The 16,890-nt window shown below is 35.1% G+C and overlaps 2 protein-coding genes across 4 annotated transcripts in view; both read right to left on the bottom strand.

The window, feature by feature from the left end:
* Positions 1 to 676, bottom strand: part of LOC107715474 (switch-associated protein 70-like) — a 15,096-nt gene extending 14,420 nt beyond the window's left edge. For both annotated transcript variants that reach the window (XM_016521629.1, XM_016521630.1), the window contains exon 1: positions 493 to 676. In XM_016521629.1, coding sequence (XP_016377115.1) covers positions 493 to 588 — 96 coding nt within the window. In that variant the 5' untranslated portion in view covers positions 589 to 676. The remainder of the gene's footprint in view (positions 1 to 492) is intronic.
* Positions 677 to 2,365: 1,689 nt separating this feature from the next.
* On the bottom strand, positions 2,366 to 16,633 carry znf143a (zinc finger protein 143a). 2 transcript variants are annotated; one of them, XM_016521627.1, is made up of 16 exons: positions 16,496 to 16,633; positions 13,565 to 13,667; positions 12,838 to 12,924; positions 11,054 to 11,137; positions 10,800 to 10,928; positions 10,491 to 10,684; positions 9,856 to 9,927; positions 9,636 to 9,749; positions 9,457 to 9,532; positions 8,789 to 8,914; positions 8,380 to 8,559; positions 6,615 to 6,842; positions 6,392 to 6,525; positions 4,786 to 4,917; positions 3,139 to 3,249; positions 2,366 to 2,493 (listed from the first exon to the last, which is right to left on the bottom strand). In XM_016521627.1, exons 2-16 carry the CDS (start codon positions 13,659 to 13,661, stop codon positions 2,410 to 2,412), a joined length of 1,848 nt encoding a protein of 615 aa, XP_016377113.1. In that variant the 5' UTR covers positions 13,662 to 13,667; positions 16,496 to 16,633; the 3' UTR covers positions 2,366 to 2,409. The 2 variants fall into 2 exon arrangements, with proteins under 2 accessions (XP_016377113.1, XP_016377114.1); XM_016521628.1 differs by lacking the exon at positions 16,496 to 16,633 and adding an exon at positions 16,177 to 16,374.
* Between the last annotated feature and the right edge of the window lie 257 nt (positions 16,634 to 16,890).

Here is a 16,890-nt window from a genome sequence, read left to right as displayed (position 1 = left end):
TTTATATCTCACAATTCTGACTTTATATCTCACAATTCTGACTTTATAACTCGCAATTGCTACTTTTTATCTCACAATTCTGTGAAAAAAAGTCAGAATTGTGAGATAAAAAGTCGCAATTACCTTTTTTTTTTTTTTTTATTCAGTGGCGGAAACGGGCTTCCATACTTTCATATTATCTTCTGCAAATATCAGTTGAAAAAAAATAATAGCCCTAATGTTCATGCAACAGTCAGAACTTTGTAGCATGGAATCGAAATGGAATAATCTTGGCTGCAGAAGATAATTGAAAATTGATTTTCACTTTAGATTATAATGTCTGGTCTGTGCAGTTATGTCTAAAAGTCGAAACAACTCTTACGAGTAAATCAATTTTATGGGCAAACTTAGATTTTTTGTTTGTTTTAATCTTGAGACCGAATACACGGAAACTAGAGCTCGAACAGGTGCGCGCTGTGATTTCTATAGTTGATAGTCGAGTAGTTTGCTTACCTTTAACTGGGATTTGGATACTTTCCCGTTTCGGTCTAAATCCAGCGCAGTGAAGGCGTACCAGATGGGTTTGAGTATTTCGTCCCGGGATATCATGATACGTTCAGTGAAAGATGTCAGAGCGCCTGTAAAACTGATCTTCTTCCCGCCCCGCAGTCAGTGCGCGCAACAAGAGCACGAGTCACGTGACATGCACTACACAGCTTTACATCAATCTCACACATTTACATACAAATAAAAGCGTAATATGAACCGAATGTGTTCCTTTTACCCATGCATTCAATTTCAGCGTTCGGTGCTTTTGACTACAGTGAATCAAGTTTATTTAATAAAAAAATATTTACTTTGTGATACATTTGTAATATGTAAATAAATAATAAATAATTACAGTCATTGCATTGCATTGCACAGCCACTTATGTCGTTGCACGGTACCTTTCGTATGAAACGCGCTGGAGAACACAACTCTTTGCTCTTTGCTCCTCTGCACACTTTTCTCTTTTCCGCTTTCTGACGAACTAACTTTTGTGTTTACTACTGATTGTTTGCAAACGCATACCTACTGTAAAAAAAACATAATCTAAGTATTTTCCATTCCATCAAGTATTTTAAGCAAAGGACCGCTGGAGCATCTCCAAACAAAACAAAAACACTTAAATAGCATCTTACAACAAACAAATAAGAAGTGCATGCTGAGGTTCTAAATGCTGCAGGCTTTAGTGACCTACATGTCCTTTTACATATTAGACAAAAAGATTCAAATATAGGCTATTAGACAGTTTTTCCCTATTTAGTTTTCACTAATTCATTAAATGAGACCAATTACTTTTTGAAAGTACAACATACATTTTTGGCCATATGTAGCAAACATTATGAATCTGCAAGTCTTTCCATGAACAGGCTTAATCTATAAATAGAAATGAATGTAGAAGTACATGTCAGATGGCATCTATCAAGCCATGTGCAAATGTAGCAAGCATTGAAAACATTTTTTAAAAAGACTTCCTGTATTTTCTGCACTGCATTCAAAGAGAGATGAAAATAGCACTACTACAGTGACTAGACTACAGTGCATGCTGGGGAAACACTACTTGTACTTTGGTAGATTCCCCTAGTCCTGAAAAACAGGTCTGGTAAATGCCTTACAACAAACAACCATCGGTAATGAAGTCATAGGATTACAAGAAGGAAGTTCAAACGTTAAACAAAAATGATATCAAGCACTAAGAATCTTTTGACAGTCTTTTGGCCTTAAGTCGTCTTACAAACAAGTTCTAGAGATGGCATTGTTTTCCAAGTGATTTCCTTTTCATATTCTTGAGTATTGCAGTACTGACTATAATATCATTTCAACCATTTCTTCATGAGCCAATGTGTGAATAATAACCGCAAGTGAATAGTATAGTAAATAAAGCTATATGAATATTTCTTGAAGGCTTTTTATTGAATACAATCTTTTTTTTTTTTGTCAGTCGATCTTTTACAACTCACCAATATAAAAATGGCAGTTCAATATTTATCTTTATGTAGCCTATACATGTCCAAACATCTTAGACCACTAGTGAAAATGCGATTTATATTATCAGCATAACAATTTATATAAAAAAATTTATTATTTGTATTTTGTATGTTGCTTTAATGTCAGCAGCACTTGATCTGACCTTGACCTGAGCTTCTTGTGCTTCAAGGCCAGCGAGAACACTGGGAAAGCATCACAACACACTAAACATCCCTCTCATCTCTGTTTATTTAAAAAATGCAAACAGATATCTATCATTGTGAACAAAATCCGTTAGAAATGCTATCATAGTGCACAGCCTGACTTCTGTACAATTGTGGCGAAAGGGTAATTACAAAAGTTCATCATTTGTTCATTTAGTCACACTGCACACTGAGTCCCTTATGAAGGCGAAGGTAGTTAATTGCTCATTACTGTTGTTTCACTTCCTTGTAATGATGATGCTATTCTCAAAGCCTCTTCCAGTGAAGTCTGTTCATTGAGCTGCAAGAGAAAACACAACACCTGTGTTCAATGATATACACATATGCCCAGCTAGACAGGTAAAGGTCATTGAGTGACTGAACGCTGGAATAAACTACATGACATTTGCTCAGATATTTAAAAAATATGTTCCGATTTTAAAAGCTGTTTAGTGTATTCCAGCCTTTAAGTAGCTGACTTGTTGCTTCGCTGCCCCATCAGACAATGACTTTGCAGGCAGCATTTGCACACAACAATTAATTCTTTAAAAATCCTACAATGTGATTTTCTGGATTTTTTTTTCTCATTTTGTCTCTCATAGTTGAGGTATACCTATGATGAAAATTACAGGCCTCTCTCATCTTTTTAAGTGGGAGAACTTGCACAATTGGTGGCTGACTAAATACTTTTTTGCCCCACTGTACCTCCTGAAAATGATTTCAGACAGGCTTCGGAGGCAGTATAAAGGTCTAATCATCTACAACAACATAGAGAGAGCTTTGGTGATAATTAAGCAAATGTTTAATTACTACAACACTAATTTACAAACAAACCAACTGCCCAAAATCTGCAGATTGGCTCTGAATTCCAGCAACTATCGTTGACAAAAATCAAGGCAAAAATCTGGTCAAAACTGTGGTGTATTCCAGCCTAAGTGAACTATACCTGAACAGCAATCTGTGTGCCATTAGAAGTAGCCAGAAGTGTAATTGGATGTGTTGATAACTCATCCTGTAGGCTCCTGGAAGATGAAAATTCTGGCATCATAGCAGTCATCTGGAGAAAACAGAAGAAGAAAAAACAAATACAGTTCATATGACCCGTTTATAAACTGCTGAAAGTATGATTTTTTTGTTTGTTTGTTTTTTGTAGGCCAAAATCCAGAAAAGTGTTAGCATTTTACAACTTCCATTTCTATCGTCCTGACGTCAATGGGTTTTTTGAATGTTTTCGGTTAAATGCCGGAAATAAGGTTATCTGTGCAAATCTCAATATATTTTCACGTTTTATTCTACGACATAATAGACCCCTTTTGATTCTTCTAAGCTTTTACTTGGCTTGAAAAATGCAGTTGCTAACAAATGGCTTGATAGGACTACAGAGGTTGTCTGACAGAGGTTGAGAGAAAATGTTTTTTAAAGGGATAGTTCACCCAAAAATGAAAATTTGATGTTTATCTGCTTACCCCCGGGGCATCCAAGATGTAGGTGACTTTGTTTCTTCAGTAGAACACAGACGAAGATTTTTAACTCAAACCGTTGCAGTCTGTCAGTCTTATAATGGAGGTGAATGGGAATCACGGCTTTGAGAGTCAAAAAAACATACACAAACAAAACCAAATTAAACCCTGCGGCTCGTGACGATACATTGATGTGTAAAGACACGAAACGATCGGTCTGTGCAAGAAACTGAACAGTATTTATATCGTTTTTTTACCTGTGATTCACCGCAATGTCCGAACTGTCCTGAGCGCATTCTCAGACGCGTCTTCTTCTTCTTCTTGCTTTACGGCAGATCGCAGACTTATAAGTGCATTACCACCACCTATCTCTCAAATGGACCATTGACACTCCTAATTGAGATTGTAGATAGAGTGTCAATGGTCCATTTGAGAGATAGGTGGCAGTAATGCACTTATAAGTCTGCGATCCGCCGTAAAACTTTCAGACGAATCCAGTCGGAGTTATATAAAAAATTTTATTTGATCTTTCAAGCTGTTTAAAGGGACCATTTCGACCTATCTCTCAAATGGACCATTGACACTCTATCTACAATCTCAATTAGAAGTGTCAATGGTTCATTTGATAGATAGGTGGCGGTAATGCACTTATAAGTCTGCGATCCGCCGTAAAGCAAGAAGAAGAAGAAGACGCAAACACGCTCAGGACAGTTCAGACATTGCTGTGAATCAGAGGTAAAAAAACGATATAAATACTGTTCAGTTTCTTGCACAGACCGATCGTTTCGTGTCTTTACACATCAATGTATCGTCACGAGCCGCAGAGTTTAATTTGGTTTTGTTTGTGTATGTTTTTTTGACTCTCAAAGCCGTGATTCCCATTCACCTCCATTATAAGACTGACAGACTGCAACGGTTTGAGTTAAAAATCTTTGTTTGTGTTCTACTGAAGAAACAAAGTCACCTACATCTTGGATGCCCTGGGGGTAAGCAGATAAACATCAAATTTTCATTTTTGGGTGAACTATCCCTTTAAATAATGGCTGAAAGAGTGATGGTGACGCTGAAGTCAAACACAAACATAAATACACTTGTTTGCTTCTCAAATTCACAATACCCAAAAGCCTACACACCTGTCCTTCAGTCCCATCCTCTGAGACCACAGTCACTGAATGAGCCTCCACTGATGATAGCAAAGACTCCGTGGGTGGGATGGTGATCACACTGCCATCTTGTGTTAACATTGTGATTACATTTCCAATAGCCTGTCAGAAATCACAGAATTTCCCATTCAGCACGAGTATCATGATTAGCTTCCAGATTTGCTGTCTGAAGTCACTGTACAACGTTTTGTTATTTTGGTTATAGGGCAGGGTCTGAAGAATCAACTGAACAAGTCTGGAGTCTGTCAAACCCTCGAAGCATAATCAAAAAACCTTTTTAATAAATGAACATGCAGTCCTCTCACAAATTGTAGATTCAAATCTATATATTGATATGTTTTTATTAAAACTTTGAATTAGGTTTTATTTAATATATTCTGCTCTCACTTTAATTTTAGTTAAATTTTTTGAAATTCTGTTGTATTTTGTCATTTTTATTAGGCTTTTTTTTTTTTACATTTCTAAATAGTTTTTAATAATTTTTATTAATGATCTGAAATGCTGCCTTGGGAAATAGCTGAAAAAAATAAGTTTAAACTTTTTTATATATTTTATTATATTTCAATTAATGTTTATTTTAAGTAACAAAAATATTTTTATGCATTTAGTTTTAATTACTACATCGTAAAAAAAATTATAAGTTGTAAATAAAACAAAGATAACTGGAACATGTTTTACAAGAAAATACTACATTAGGGTCAGAGAGCTCTCAGATTCCATCAAAAATATCTTAATTTGTGTTCTGAAGCTGAACGAAGGTCTTACAGGTTTGGAACGACATGAGAGTGAGTAATTAATGACAGAATTTTCATTTTTGGGTGAACTAACCATTCAACGTACGTACGTTTTACCAAGGGTAGTGTTGGTGTAATTCCTGTGTTTCCACTTTTTAGCACCTGAAGCTAAGTATATAATATTCTCTATACAGCTCTCAAAGCATCTCAGTGATACATCTTTGTTTGCTCTGTGATGTTTTGGGAGAATGACAAACCATGCATGACTAATCTGAGATACAATAGGAACTTTTTCGTTTAGCATACAGAAGCCCATCAGCGATCACCATGTTCCCATGATCCTCACACACACACACACACACATGCTCAGTGTTTCCCACGAACAGCCTTTGTGCTGCTGCTGTATCTTTAAATGAGATTAGATGAATGATTACACAGCATGGAAATATGAATAACGTTCAGACCTCATCCTACAATACACTCTGTTATCCCAGAACTAGTATTTGTAGGAACAACGCCTTGTATGAGTGCTGACATCTGGACGGAGAAACTGTGACTGAAGAGGGAACACAATGACCAAATTTATTTTTAAAAAAAAAAAAAAAAAAAAAAGATTTCCTGAATTTGTAACTAAATTAATAAAGTTTTAAATTAATTAAATTTATTTTATAAATTAATAAAATAAATAAAGATTATTGGAAAATACTATTTCAGTCTTTCTACTTCAAGATTTCTTCAATGTGTTACTTCTTATTCTTATTTCTTAGTAATTGTCAAATTTACTTGAAAAATTTTCAGATTTAATTTTATTTTTTTCAGTGTATAATAACCCTGATGCAAACCTGTGATACTCCATCTTGCGTGATGAGCGTTACATGCTGTTGTTCCGTGACATCAGAGATTTCAGAATCCATCTCTGGACAAGTGTCTTCACATTTCACAGGGCTAACAGTCAGGGAAGGGTCATCTATAGCCTCTGAATACAAAACACAGCCCAGTTTCGCTCATAAATTATCACCAAAATCTAATCTTGTATCTATGATGTAGGTATTTTTCAAAACCAACCTGAAGGGGGTTCAAAATAGCCCTCGGACTCCTCCTCTATAGGCTCAGAGTCATTGTGTGCTGTACGTTTGTGTATGACCAGTGTGGAAATCTGCTTGTACGTCTTTCCACAGTGGTTGCACTTGTAGGGTTTGCAGGGAGTGTGCACTACATTATGTTTGTATAGACTCGAGTACTCAGTGAATCGCTTGTCACAGCCAGGAACTGTGCAAACATACGGCCTCTCTCCTGCATGCAATAAAGACACTGCTTTAGATATTTCACAGAGTTACATTCATGGTTACATTTAGGTTAGATTAAAAAAAATGTATAATGAAAGAATTAAAATAAATAGTTCAGCCAAAACGGAAATTCTGTCATTATTTACTTCCCCACATGTCTTTTCAAATACATAGGACTTTCTTTCTTTCATGAAAACACAAGGTCAGTTTTTGGATATCCTGGATACTTAAAGGGATAATTCAACCAAAAATGACAATTTTGTCACTATTTACTCACTCATGTTGATTCAAACCTGTATGATTTTCTTTTTTTCTGTGGAATATATATAAGGAGATATTTTGAAGAAACTTGGTAACCAAATAGTTGTGTAGTGACTTTTGACTTCCATAGTATGGACAAAAAACACTGAGACACTTAAAATATCTGTAACACTTTACAATAGGGTGCCATTAGTTAACACTGACTAACAATGAGCAATACATTTGTTACAGTAGATATTAGGGCTGCATGATTATGACAAAAATCACAATTGTCGATTATTCCCTTGAAATTGTAATTGCGATTATTAATTATGATTATCACTATTTACATTGAATGATGTTTATACCATTGTTTGATGCAACTGCATGCCGTATTTTTATATGAAAATAAACAAGCTGAAAACACTCTAACTGAAAAACTTTTAGTGCTTTTCTATAGTATTAAGTCTTAAATGTCAACTATACATCGGATTGGTTTCTTCTTTAAATTATAAAAAAAGTAAAAATATGAATGTTTATAATGTTATACTAAAACTAAAATTAAAATAATGGGAAAAACCCTTATGATAACATGTAGAAAGAAAAAAACGCATTTTAAGCACACAAAATAACATAAGTGGACTTTGAACGATTAATTGCCGCTTTGAACGATTTCGTAATTGTGGCATCCATAATTGTAATCGCGATTAGAAATTTGATTAATTGTGCAGCCCTAGTAGATCTTCGTTAACATTAGTTAACCAAAAAATCTGTTCATTGTTAGCCCAGGTCTATTAATATTAACAGATACAACTTATGATTTTAATAATGTATTAGTAAATGTTGAAATGAACTAAGATTAAGAAATGCTTTAGAGGTATTTTTCTTTGTTAGTTAATGCTAACTAAGGATAACAAATGGAACCTTACTGTAAAGTGTTACCAAAATATCTGTGTTCCACGGCACTGTGTACCAAAAATTTTTGGGTGAATTATCCATTTGATTTAATGAAAGAGAACTGTGGGGTTGGAGGTAAGCTACAAAGTGACAAGAAGCACCATAAAAGTATTAAAATGCCCACGCTCTATATGCAAAGTCTTCTGAAGCCATTCAATAGCATTGTGTGAGAAACAGAATTTGTTATTTACTGAAAATCTTGACATCTCTTCAGACCAGCACATCATTTAAAATTTCTCCTTCTGAGTTGCACTTAAGAAACTAAGTCATTCGGGTTTGGAGCGATATGAGGGTGAGTAAAGGATGACAACTGTGAACTATCCCTTGAAGGCTAAAGAGGTTCACACCTGTATGGATCCGTATGTGGTTCTTGTAATTTGTTGCGCTGGCAAACGCCCGATTACAGCCTGGCTCTGGACAGTGATATGGTTTCTCTCCTGTGTGCGTGCGAACGTGCACCTTACAGATGTTTGAGGTAGTAAAGGATCGTCCACAGCCCGGGAATGGACATAGAAATGGTTTCTCTCCTTAAAAGAACAGAGAACAAATATAGCAGTGGTAGGAGTCCAAGTATATTGGTAATAGGGCAGTTAATATGACAAATCTTTCAAATGACAAGCTTTTCAAATTCTTATGCATGCAGCCTTTTGTTTACTTTTCAATTCCAAGATAGTTTAACACCGTACTGTGCGATTCATATTTCCATGATACTCCAAGAAATAGATGGAGGATTTTTAAAAATATGAAGAAATGTACCCGTGTGAATTCTGGTGTGCTTTTGAAGGTCCCCTGAGGTCTTGAAAGATTTTTTACAGTCTATCTCCTGACAGCGGTAAGGTTTTTCTCCAGTGTGCGTCCTGATGTGACTTTTCAAACCGTAACCTAGAAGAAAATGAATAAGTGATGAATATAACACAGCAGATACTGTATGTCAGAAATACACTTCCATTGAAAGGTTCAGGGTAAGATTTTTTTTTTTATGTTTTAATGCATTTATTTGATCACAAATACAGTAAAAAAAAAAAAAAAAAAAAGGAATATTGTGAGAAATTATTACTAGAGCCCGACCGATATGGGTTTTTGGGGGCTGATACCGATATTAGAGCGTAAATGTAATTTATTTCTGTGATGGCAAAGCTGAATTTTCAGCAGACATTACTGCAGTCTTCAGTGTCACATGATCCTTAAAAAAAAATTCATTCTAATATGCTGATTTGCTGCTCAAGAAACATTTATTATTATTATTAATGTTGAAAACAGTTGTGCTGCTTCATATTTCTGTGGAAACTGTGATACACTTTTTTCCAGGACTCTTACAGAAAATTCAAAAGAACAGCATTTACTTGAAATAAAAATCTTCTGTCTTGAAATAAAAATGTCTGTACCGTCACTTTTAATCAATGTAATGCAAGTGTTTTTGTTACCTGTTGCAAACTTTTTTCCACAGCCGGGTAAGTCACAACAGTATGGCTTGTCACCAGTATGCGCTCTTTCATGTACCTGAAAAAGCATAACGTGAACATCTCACAGTAAACATAACGCATTGCATTTGTAATGTCATCCTGCTTTTAATTACAAGCACAAATATACAAGCCATAATAACCTTAAGATGATTTGCAGTGGTGTAAAGCTTTCCACATCCGTCATAATTACACCGAAAACATTTCTCTCCCGGCTGCTGCGTATTACGGCGAATTCCTTGACCCTGAAGAACGATCTAGAGAGAGTATAAACATATATAAACTTTTAAGTATAAAAATTTTTGAGCAACTCTGAGTTTGGCTAATGACATTTTTATGTTGCATGGGAAATGATATTCTCACCTGCATCTCCACAACACTGTGAGGATCATCGGTGATCAGCTCAGAGTCTGCGTAAGAGTCAATTTCTTCGATCTGCAGGAAATAAATAAATAACTATAATTACACTTTTTTTTTTTTTACCAACTTTGACAAGTGAGCAAGTGAGACTGATTGTGCTAAAAATAATGTTTAATATATGATATATACCAATGCTCTCTAATTTAATATTGCCAGTTAAATCATCGCAAATATGTGACCCTGGACCACAAAACCAGCCTTAAGTCACTGGGGTATATTTTTAGCAATAGCAAAAAAAAACATTGCATGGGTCAAAATTGTCCATTTTTCTTTTATGCCAAAAATCATTAGGATATTAAGTAAAGATCATGTTCCATGAAAATATTTTGTAAATTTCCTACCGTAAATATATCAAAACTTAATTTTTGATTAGTAATATGCATTGCTGAGGACTTCATTTTAAAGGCCAAATATTGTCATATCCTAACAAACCATACATCAATGGAAAGCTTATTTATTCAGCTTTCAGATGATGTATAAATCTCAATTTCAAGAAATTGACCCTTATGACTGGTTTTGTGGTCCAGGGTCACATATTGTGAATATCTTTGCACTAGCCCTAGTCATCTTGGTTGTACCTTGGTTGTGTACTGCTCCAAAGCATTGATTGTTTCTTGGTCAATGGCTGCATCTGTGTGCAAATCTGCTACTGTGCCATTCGTCTGGATGGCCAGAATGGTGTTTGGCTGGGACACCTGAACAGCATGATGAATGTAAGCGGTAGACCCATCCTCTAACTGCACCGCCTGCAGGGTACTGGGTTCATATGTATCTGCCAATGCAATATTGATATAAAGACCATCCATCCAAAAACCAATTAAAAAACATGTTCGTCCAAATCCCATTTAACATTTTGCTGCATAGTAAAACCAGAAGAAAGGAAAAACCTTTCGCAGTGTGGTGGATGTAAGCAGTAGTTCCATCTTCCAACTGCACAGTCTGAGCATCTTCCAGTCTTAAGCTCTCATTACTAACAACATCACATACAGATGAGCCCGTCCAGTTATTTGACTCATCTAGTGTGAATATAAAAAAATACATTATAAGCCTGTTCATAATTTTTAAAAAAAAGAAGAAGAAGAAAGTAGATCATGTCTGGTGAATCTAACATGAAGATTTGCTACATAAAGTGTAAAAATACCTGCTTTTGGAACAGCAATGTGTTGCACATAAGCAGAAGACCCATCTTCTAACTGGATCACCTGTCCTTCAACTATATTGCTGTCTGGGGAAAACAACCAGCACTCAGTTAATCCCTCATTCATAATATCATGTCAACTGTGTAAAAAAAAAAGTTCCATTGTATTATTTTAAGGAAAAACAAAAACACATGCAACTTTGATCTGATTATTTTTTTTTAAATCAAGAAAGAAATACAGGAGTTAAAGATTATAGGCGCTTCATTATAATTTTCAATAAATGTTTTAATTATCTTAGCTGTCTTGTTATGTTTGGCTAATAGATATGAAAGCCCATTTCCACCATGAAATATATATATTAAAAAATTTGCATTTTTTTAATCTCACAATTCTGGGTTCATAGCTCACTTTGTTTCTCGCAATGTAAAAAATAAATAAATAACTAGGGATGCACCGAATATTCGGCCGAAAATAGCAAAAAAATATCTTTCGTTGTTCGGCCGAATAAGCAAAAAGGCCGAATAATATGTACCGAACAATGACGAACGCGATTAAATAGAGGCATGCGCTAATGCAGCAAACATCGGCAGTGTGAAAGTATTTCAAACTATCAGAGAAAGACGCAGAAATCATTACAAGCACAAAGCACCGACAGCGAGAGACTTGTTTAGTGCTGCATCACATGTCTCTGATGAGAAGATGAGGTGGCTAATGCTGGTGGTTACTGTATGATGATTGAAATCGCGAAATTACCTCAAACGATTAGTAAATAAACTGCAGACTAACGCGATCAAATAGAGGCACGCACTAATGCAGCAAACATGTCGGCAGCGTGAAAGTATTTAAATCTATCAGAGAAAGATGCGGATATCATTACAAGCACGAAGCACGACAGCGAGAGACTTGTTTAGTGCTGCATCACATGTCTCTGATGAGAAGATGAGGTGGCTAATGCTGGTGGTTACTGTATGATGATTGAAATCGCGAAATTACCTCAAACGATTAGTAAATAAACTGCAGAATGTAATATTTTCTAATGCACGCACGAATTTCATGTATTCTGACAGCGCTGCACGAGCTCGCGGCGCCAGGGTTCTAAGTCCAAAGCGCGAGGAAAATCTGTGCTGAACTTGTTACTCGTCAGTTGCTTATTTGTACAGTAAAAAATACATGCCTGATTCAAGTCTCAAAAATGGCCAAAAAATATTATTTTACTAACTTATTAATTTTAAGTTAAATTGTGCTTTGTTGGTATAATGTCTGCTAGAATGTAAAAAAAAAATGTTCAGTGTTAAGTAAATATTTTATATTCATATAAATTATATCATATATAAATATATTTAATATATAAACGTAACATATTTTTCTTAAATATATACATGCATGTGTGTGTCTTTATATATACATAATAAATATACACAGTACACACACATATATTATGTAAACAAAAACGTTTATTTTAAATGCGATTAATCGCGATTAATCGTTTGACGGCACTATAATAAACAAATAATTTTGAGATCCTGTACCTAAACTAGTTGACAATGTCATGGGTTTAAATCTCAGAGAACACATTACTGTTAATGTAAATGCAAATGTTTGATGGAAAGTCTAGAAAGAATGTGCTCAAATATGACTAACGAATGAGATAACCAACAAATTTGCTATTCAATATGTTTATTTATTTCCTATAGAAGGTGATGCTGAGTTTTACATCTCAAACGTGTCTCGGATGAGCAATGTTTCTGCTCAAATTGTTGTTCAGGGGGCATAGTAATAGACACACCTTGAGTGTTGTGAGGTATATATGCAGTAGACCCATCTGCTAAAGTCACAGCCTGCAAACTGACGGTGTCCATGCTCTGATCGCCATCTGAATCATTAACATGACAATTAGAGAGAGGCATAGATCATGATAACTGTAATACGGCGTACACTACCATTCAAATGTCTCATCTGCTCACCAAGGCTGCATTTGCTTGATAAAAATACAGTAAAAATACCAAAACTGTGAAAAATTATTATAGTTCCAAATAACTGTTTTCTATTTTAATATATGTTATAATGTAATTTACTCCTGTGATGGCAAAGCTGAATTTTCAGCATCATTACTTTAGTCTTCACTTACACATGGTCTTTCAGAAATCATTCTAATATTCTTATTTGGTTCTCAAGAAACATTTCTTACTAATTAAAAATAATATTGAAAATATTTTTGTTTAAACTGATACTTTTCCCCCCAGGATTCTATACAGCATTTATTTGAAAATTTAAGGGGGTCTGAATACTTTCCGTACCCACTGTATATATATACATATACGTATATATGTAATGTAAAAGTAAATACTGTCACTTGTAATCAATTTAATGCACCCTTTCCGATTAAAAGTATTAATTTCTTTAAAAAATATCTTACTGACCTCAAACTTTTGAATGGCAGTGTATGCACATATTTTCCTTTAATAAAATGCCAACTTTGAAAATAAACTGTTTAGAAAGTGTGCAGCTCTGACCTGCAATCCCCACAGTCTCAGTTAAGCAGAGAGTGACTTCCTGAGCATCTCCCTCATGCTGGAAATCTGCTGACTGATTTATCTGAGCCAGCAGCATTATAACCTAGGAGAAATCAAAGGTTAGCCAAGGTCTTAGGAACACAACATAACTCCATGATCACATTAAATAACAATTATGGAACTGTGGTCTCAGAATGTATATATATATAGTTGATGGAACATGGTTATAAAAGATTCCTGTACTCCATCAAATTTGTTCACAAAAACATGGTATAAAATTTGGTATAGTGGTACACTTTCCATTGGGGTTCAGAAAGCAGATTGCACTGAACGCTGGCAGCTGCTAAATGTCATTCTACAAAACAGTGTCATTTGTATCTCTCTTTTTTAATTCCCCTCAGTTGTAATGTCAACCTTAAAGGTCGGCGTATGAGGTCGGCGTTGCGCATGCGCAGCTCAGAAGTGATGACCGTGGAAGTGCAGGGGAGAGATCAAAACAAAACAACGGTCATTTACGAGGATTTGTAAAGAAGAATGTCGGAGGATTTCAATATAAGCCAAGAGGAGACTGGTTTTCCTTTGCTAAAGTAAGGAAACTTTGCTTCCTTTGCTCCTGTTAACAAACATTGGTTTTCACGAGACTCACCGGCGCATGCGCTACGCTGACCTCATACGTCATCCGCCCGGAACTGCTTCCGTGTACAACTGTTGGCGCAAGCTACATTAAAGTGATTATTACGTTTTGAATATGGATATTTTTCTTACAAAAACGCATCGATTTGCTACAGGAGGCCTTTGTTCACCCCCCGGAGCCGTGTGAGACACTTTTTTTTTTAATGGATGGGCGCTTTTTATTTAACTTCTTTTGGATTGATGCATGCAACACCCGCTGAGTGGCATTAAACAGCTTGAAAGATCGAAGACAATTTTTAATATAACTCCAACTGGATTCATCTGAAAGAAGAAAGTCATATACACCTAGGATGACTTGAGGGTGAGTAATTTATGGGCTAATTTTCATTTTTGGGTGAACTAACCCTTTAATGGAAACCCATTATTAAAATTGTATTAATTTACCTTAAGTCACAGCAAACTTCATCTATCTGATTGAATGTTACAAGGATTTACAAGATAAATTTAAAATATATTATAATAAATCTAATATTACAAACGTCAACATGGGAATAAAACACATTTCTCCTTCCTATCTGGCCCATCATGTTATTTCAAAGCTCTGTAGCTTTAATTTTTTACGTATAATGCAAAGCGATAAAATGATGAGAGAGAGAGAGATATACAGATCAACGACCTAAAAAATATCCTCAAAAGCCTAATGATTTTTCTAAAAAATAATGGATAATCAAGTAAACCTAAATTACTACATTCCACTAAATGTTCATCTTGAAATATTAATAATACAAAAGTTGTTCTTACGTTCACTTTATTGAATATCTAGATTTCACAGCAAAAAGACACATGAACCACGACCTGAAGTTGTTGGACAGTTTTAGAATGATACTCAAAGGCCTTTTTCTTACTAAAAAAAAGTATGAATGATCAATCAAACGACAGAAAGCAAGTAAAAGATTTGTACAACTGGTTTTTCAGCACCTTTTTAGAAATTCATGTATCAAATATGATCTTCTCCTTTTGGAGAAGATTCCAATCTGAAGTGGCAGCATATTTAAAGGAGCTTTTACCAAGCTCAGTTCTGACAAGAGACACACAAAGATTATAATTTGATTAAGAATGTAATGAGTAATTGCCTGACGAATTCCTTTGAATAAAACAACAGAGATAAAATGGCAAATAACCCAGTATGACTTTATATATCAGCAGATACCAATGCTGCATTTTTCTCTGAATACTCAAAGAAGGCCATGCAACTCTTCTGTATAGTTCACAATGATGAGTTGAAAATTTACAATCAGTTATAAATCTCAGAGCACCATGGTACAAAGCATCCGAGGAGACTTTTTCTTTAATTTTTTCCTCAAATACTTAATATGTGAACCAAAATGTAAAGTGCTATCGATAATAATACCCAAGTATTTGTACTCTGACCCTGAAGTAATTTGGCTCCCCTGAGAAGTCCGAAGAAGCTTAAGAATTTGAAAATAACATACAATTTGTTTTTTCAACATTTAAAACCAGCTTCAAAGCACAGAATTTTTTTGGCTAATATCTAAAACAGACTGTAAAGAAGCCACAGATTGTTGCTTAGAGGGGGCTGAGCAATAAAGGATAGTATCATCTGCATAAAAATGGAAGATATATATATATATGCTAAATAATAACGGCCCCAACACAGATCCTTGTGGGACTCCCTTAACAACCTCCAAGGGATCAGACTGAACACCTTCCATCTCTACACATTACACATTTAAATAAGCAATGAACCATAAAATAGCTTTTTCTGATAGTCCTACCCATCTAAGCCTATTTAATAATATGTCATGGTCCACAGCTGTTATGGGCTTTATAAGGATTCAGATGATCATTAAAATGATTACAAAATACACTAAATCAGACGTGAAGTTTTACTTCCTAATCTCAAGAAAGCTTTCGTTCTTCAAATTTGCAAACAAGAGTTTTACAGTTTCTACAGTCACCTCAGGCTAGTGCTGCTCGTGTACGGAAGTGTTTCTTCACGATTCCTTCAGCTTGTAACAAAATGAAAATGAGTGTTGTCAGGATCTTCACTACGCGTTTTTTAACGCATGAGTCTATAGGATGTGAACTCAAGGCAGAGACACATGCTGTAAGCCTGACGCGACATCTAGAATCAGATGCTAACAAAATGCCGAGACAATTACAGCCGATCGCTTTTAGTACAGTGTGTTTAAACGTAAACACAATGTACGTACGTTACTGAAAACCGTCTAATCTATTACATTAATAAGAGATGTGTTCAATGTTTCAAACATTTACCTCTCTAAAGAGCCCGAATCTACCAGAAACAGCGCACCGGATCAAATTATATCTATAATATTTCCATATATGAAGGTCCCTAACATCGCCATAAAAAAGAAAAAAGAAAGAAAACACTGGTGTGTTTTGAATCGGTATTTTTCTTCTCTGGTTTTAATGTTAGATTTCCAGTGAAGAGATATTCTTCCCCCTGCTGTTTAGGAGTAATAAACACTACCAATCAAACAGACTGGTTTCCATTGCAGTCGGACATTAAAGTTATTACTTATTAATAAATAAAAAAAACTAAAGCCTTTTGCTGACCATCGTGATTATTTTTGAATCTATCTGCAAACCTGAAGGAAAGCATTGGGTCACTGCCAGTGCTTTTATTCATTTTATAAATCAATTTAGTC

This window comes from Sinocyclocheilus rhinocerous, unplaced genomic scaffold, assembly GCF_001515625.1.
Source record: "Sinocyclocheilus rhinocerous isolate Xijiao unplaced genomic scaffold, SAMN03320098_v1.1 scaffold539, whole genome shotgun sequence".
NCBI lineage: Eukaryota > Metazoa > Chordata > Actinopteri > Cypriniformes > Cyprinidae > Sinocyclocheilus > Sinocyclocheilus rhinocerous.
This window is presented reverse-complemented; position numbering and strand designations above follow the sequence as displayed.

Bases quoted from the DNA above. Each gene is read 5' to 3' on its own strand.
- znf143a (XM_016521627.1), bottom strand. From the start codon at position 13,661: ATGCTGCTGGCTCAGATAAATCAGTCAGCAGATTTCCAGCATGAGGGA. The intron at 11,138-12,837 runs GTGTGTCTATTA...TGTTTTCCCCAG, and splicing joins TATACCTCACAACACTCAAG to ACAGCAATATAGTTGAAGGA. The intron at 3,250-4,785 runs GTGTGTAGGCTT...TGTTTTCTCCAG, and splicing joins AGGATGGGACTGAAGGACAG to ATGACTGCTATGATGCCAGA.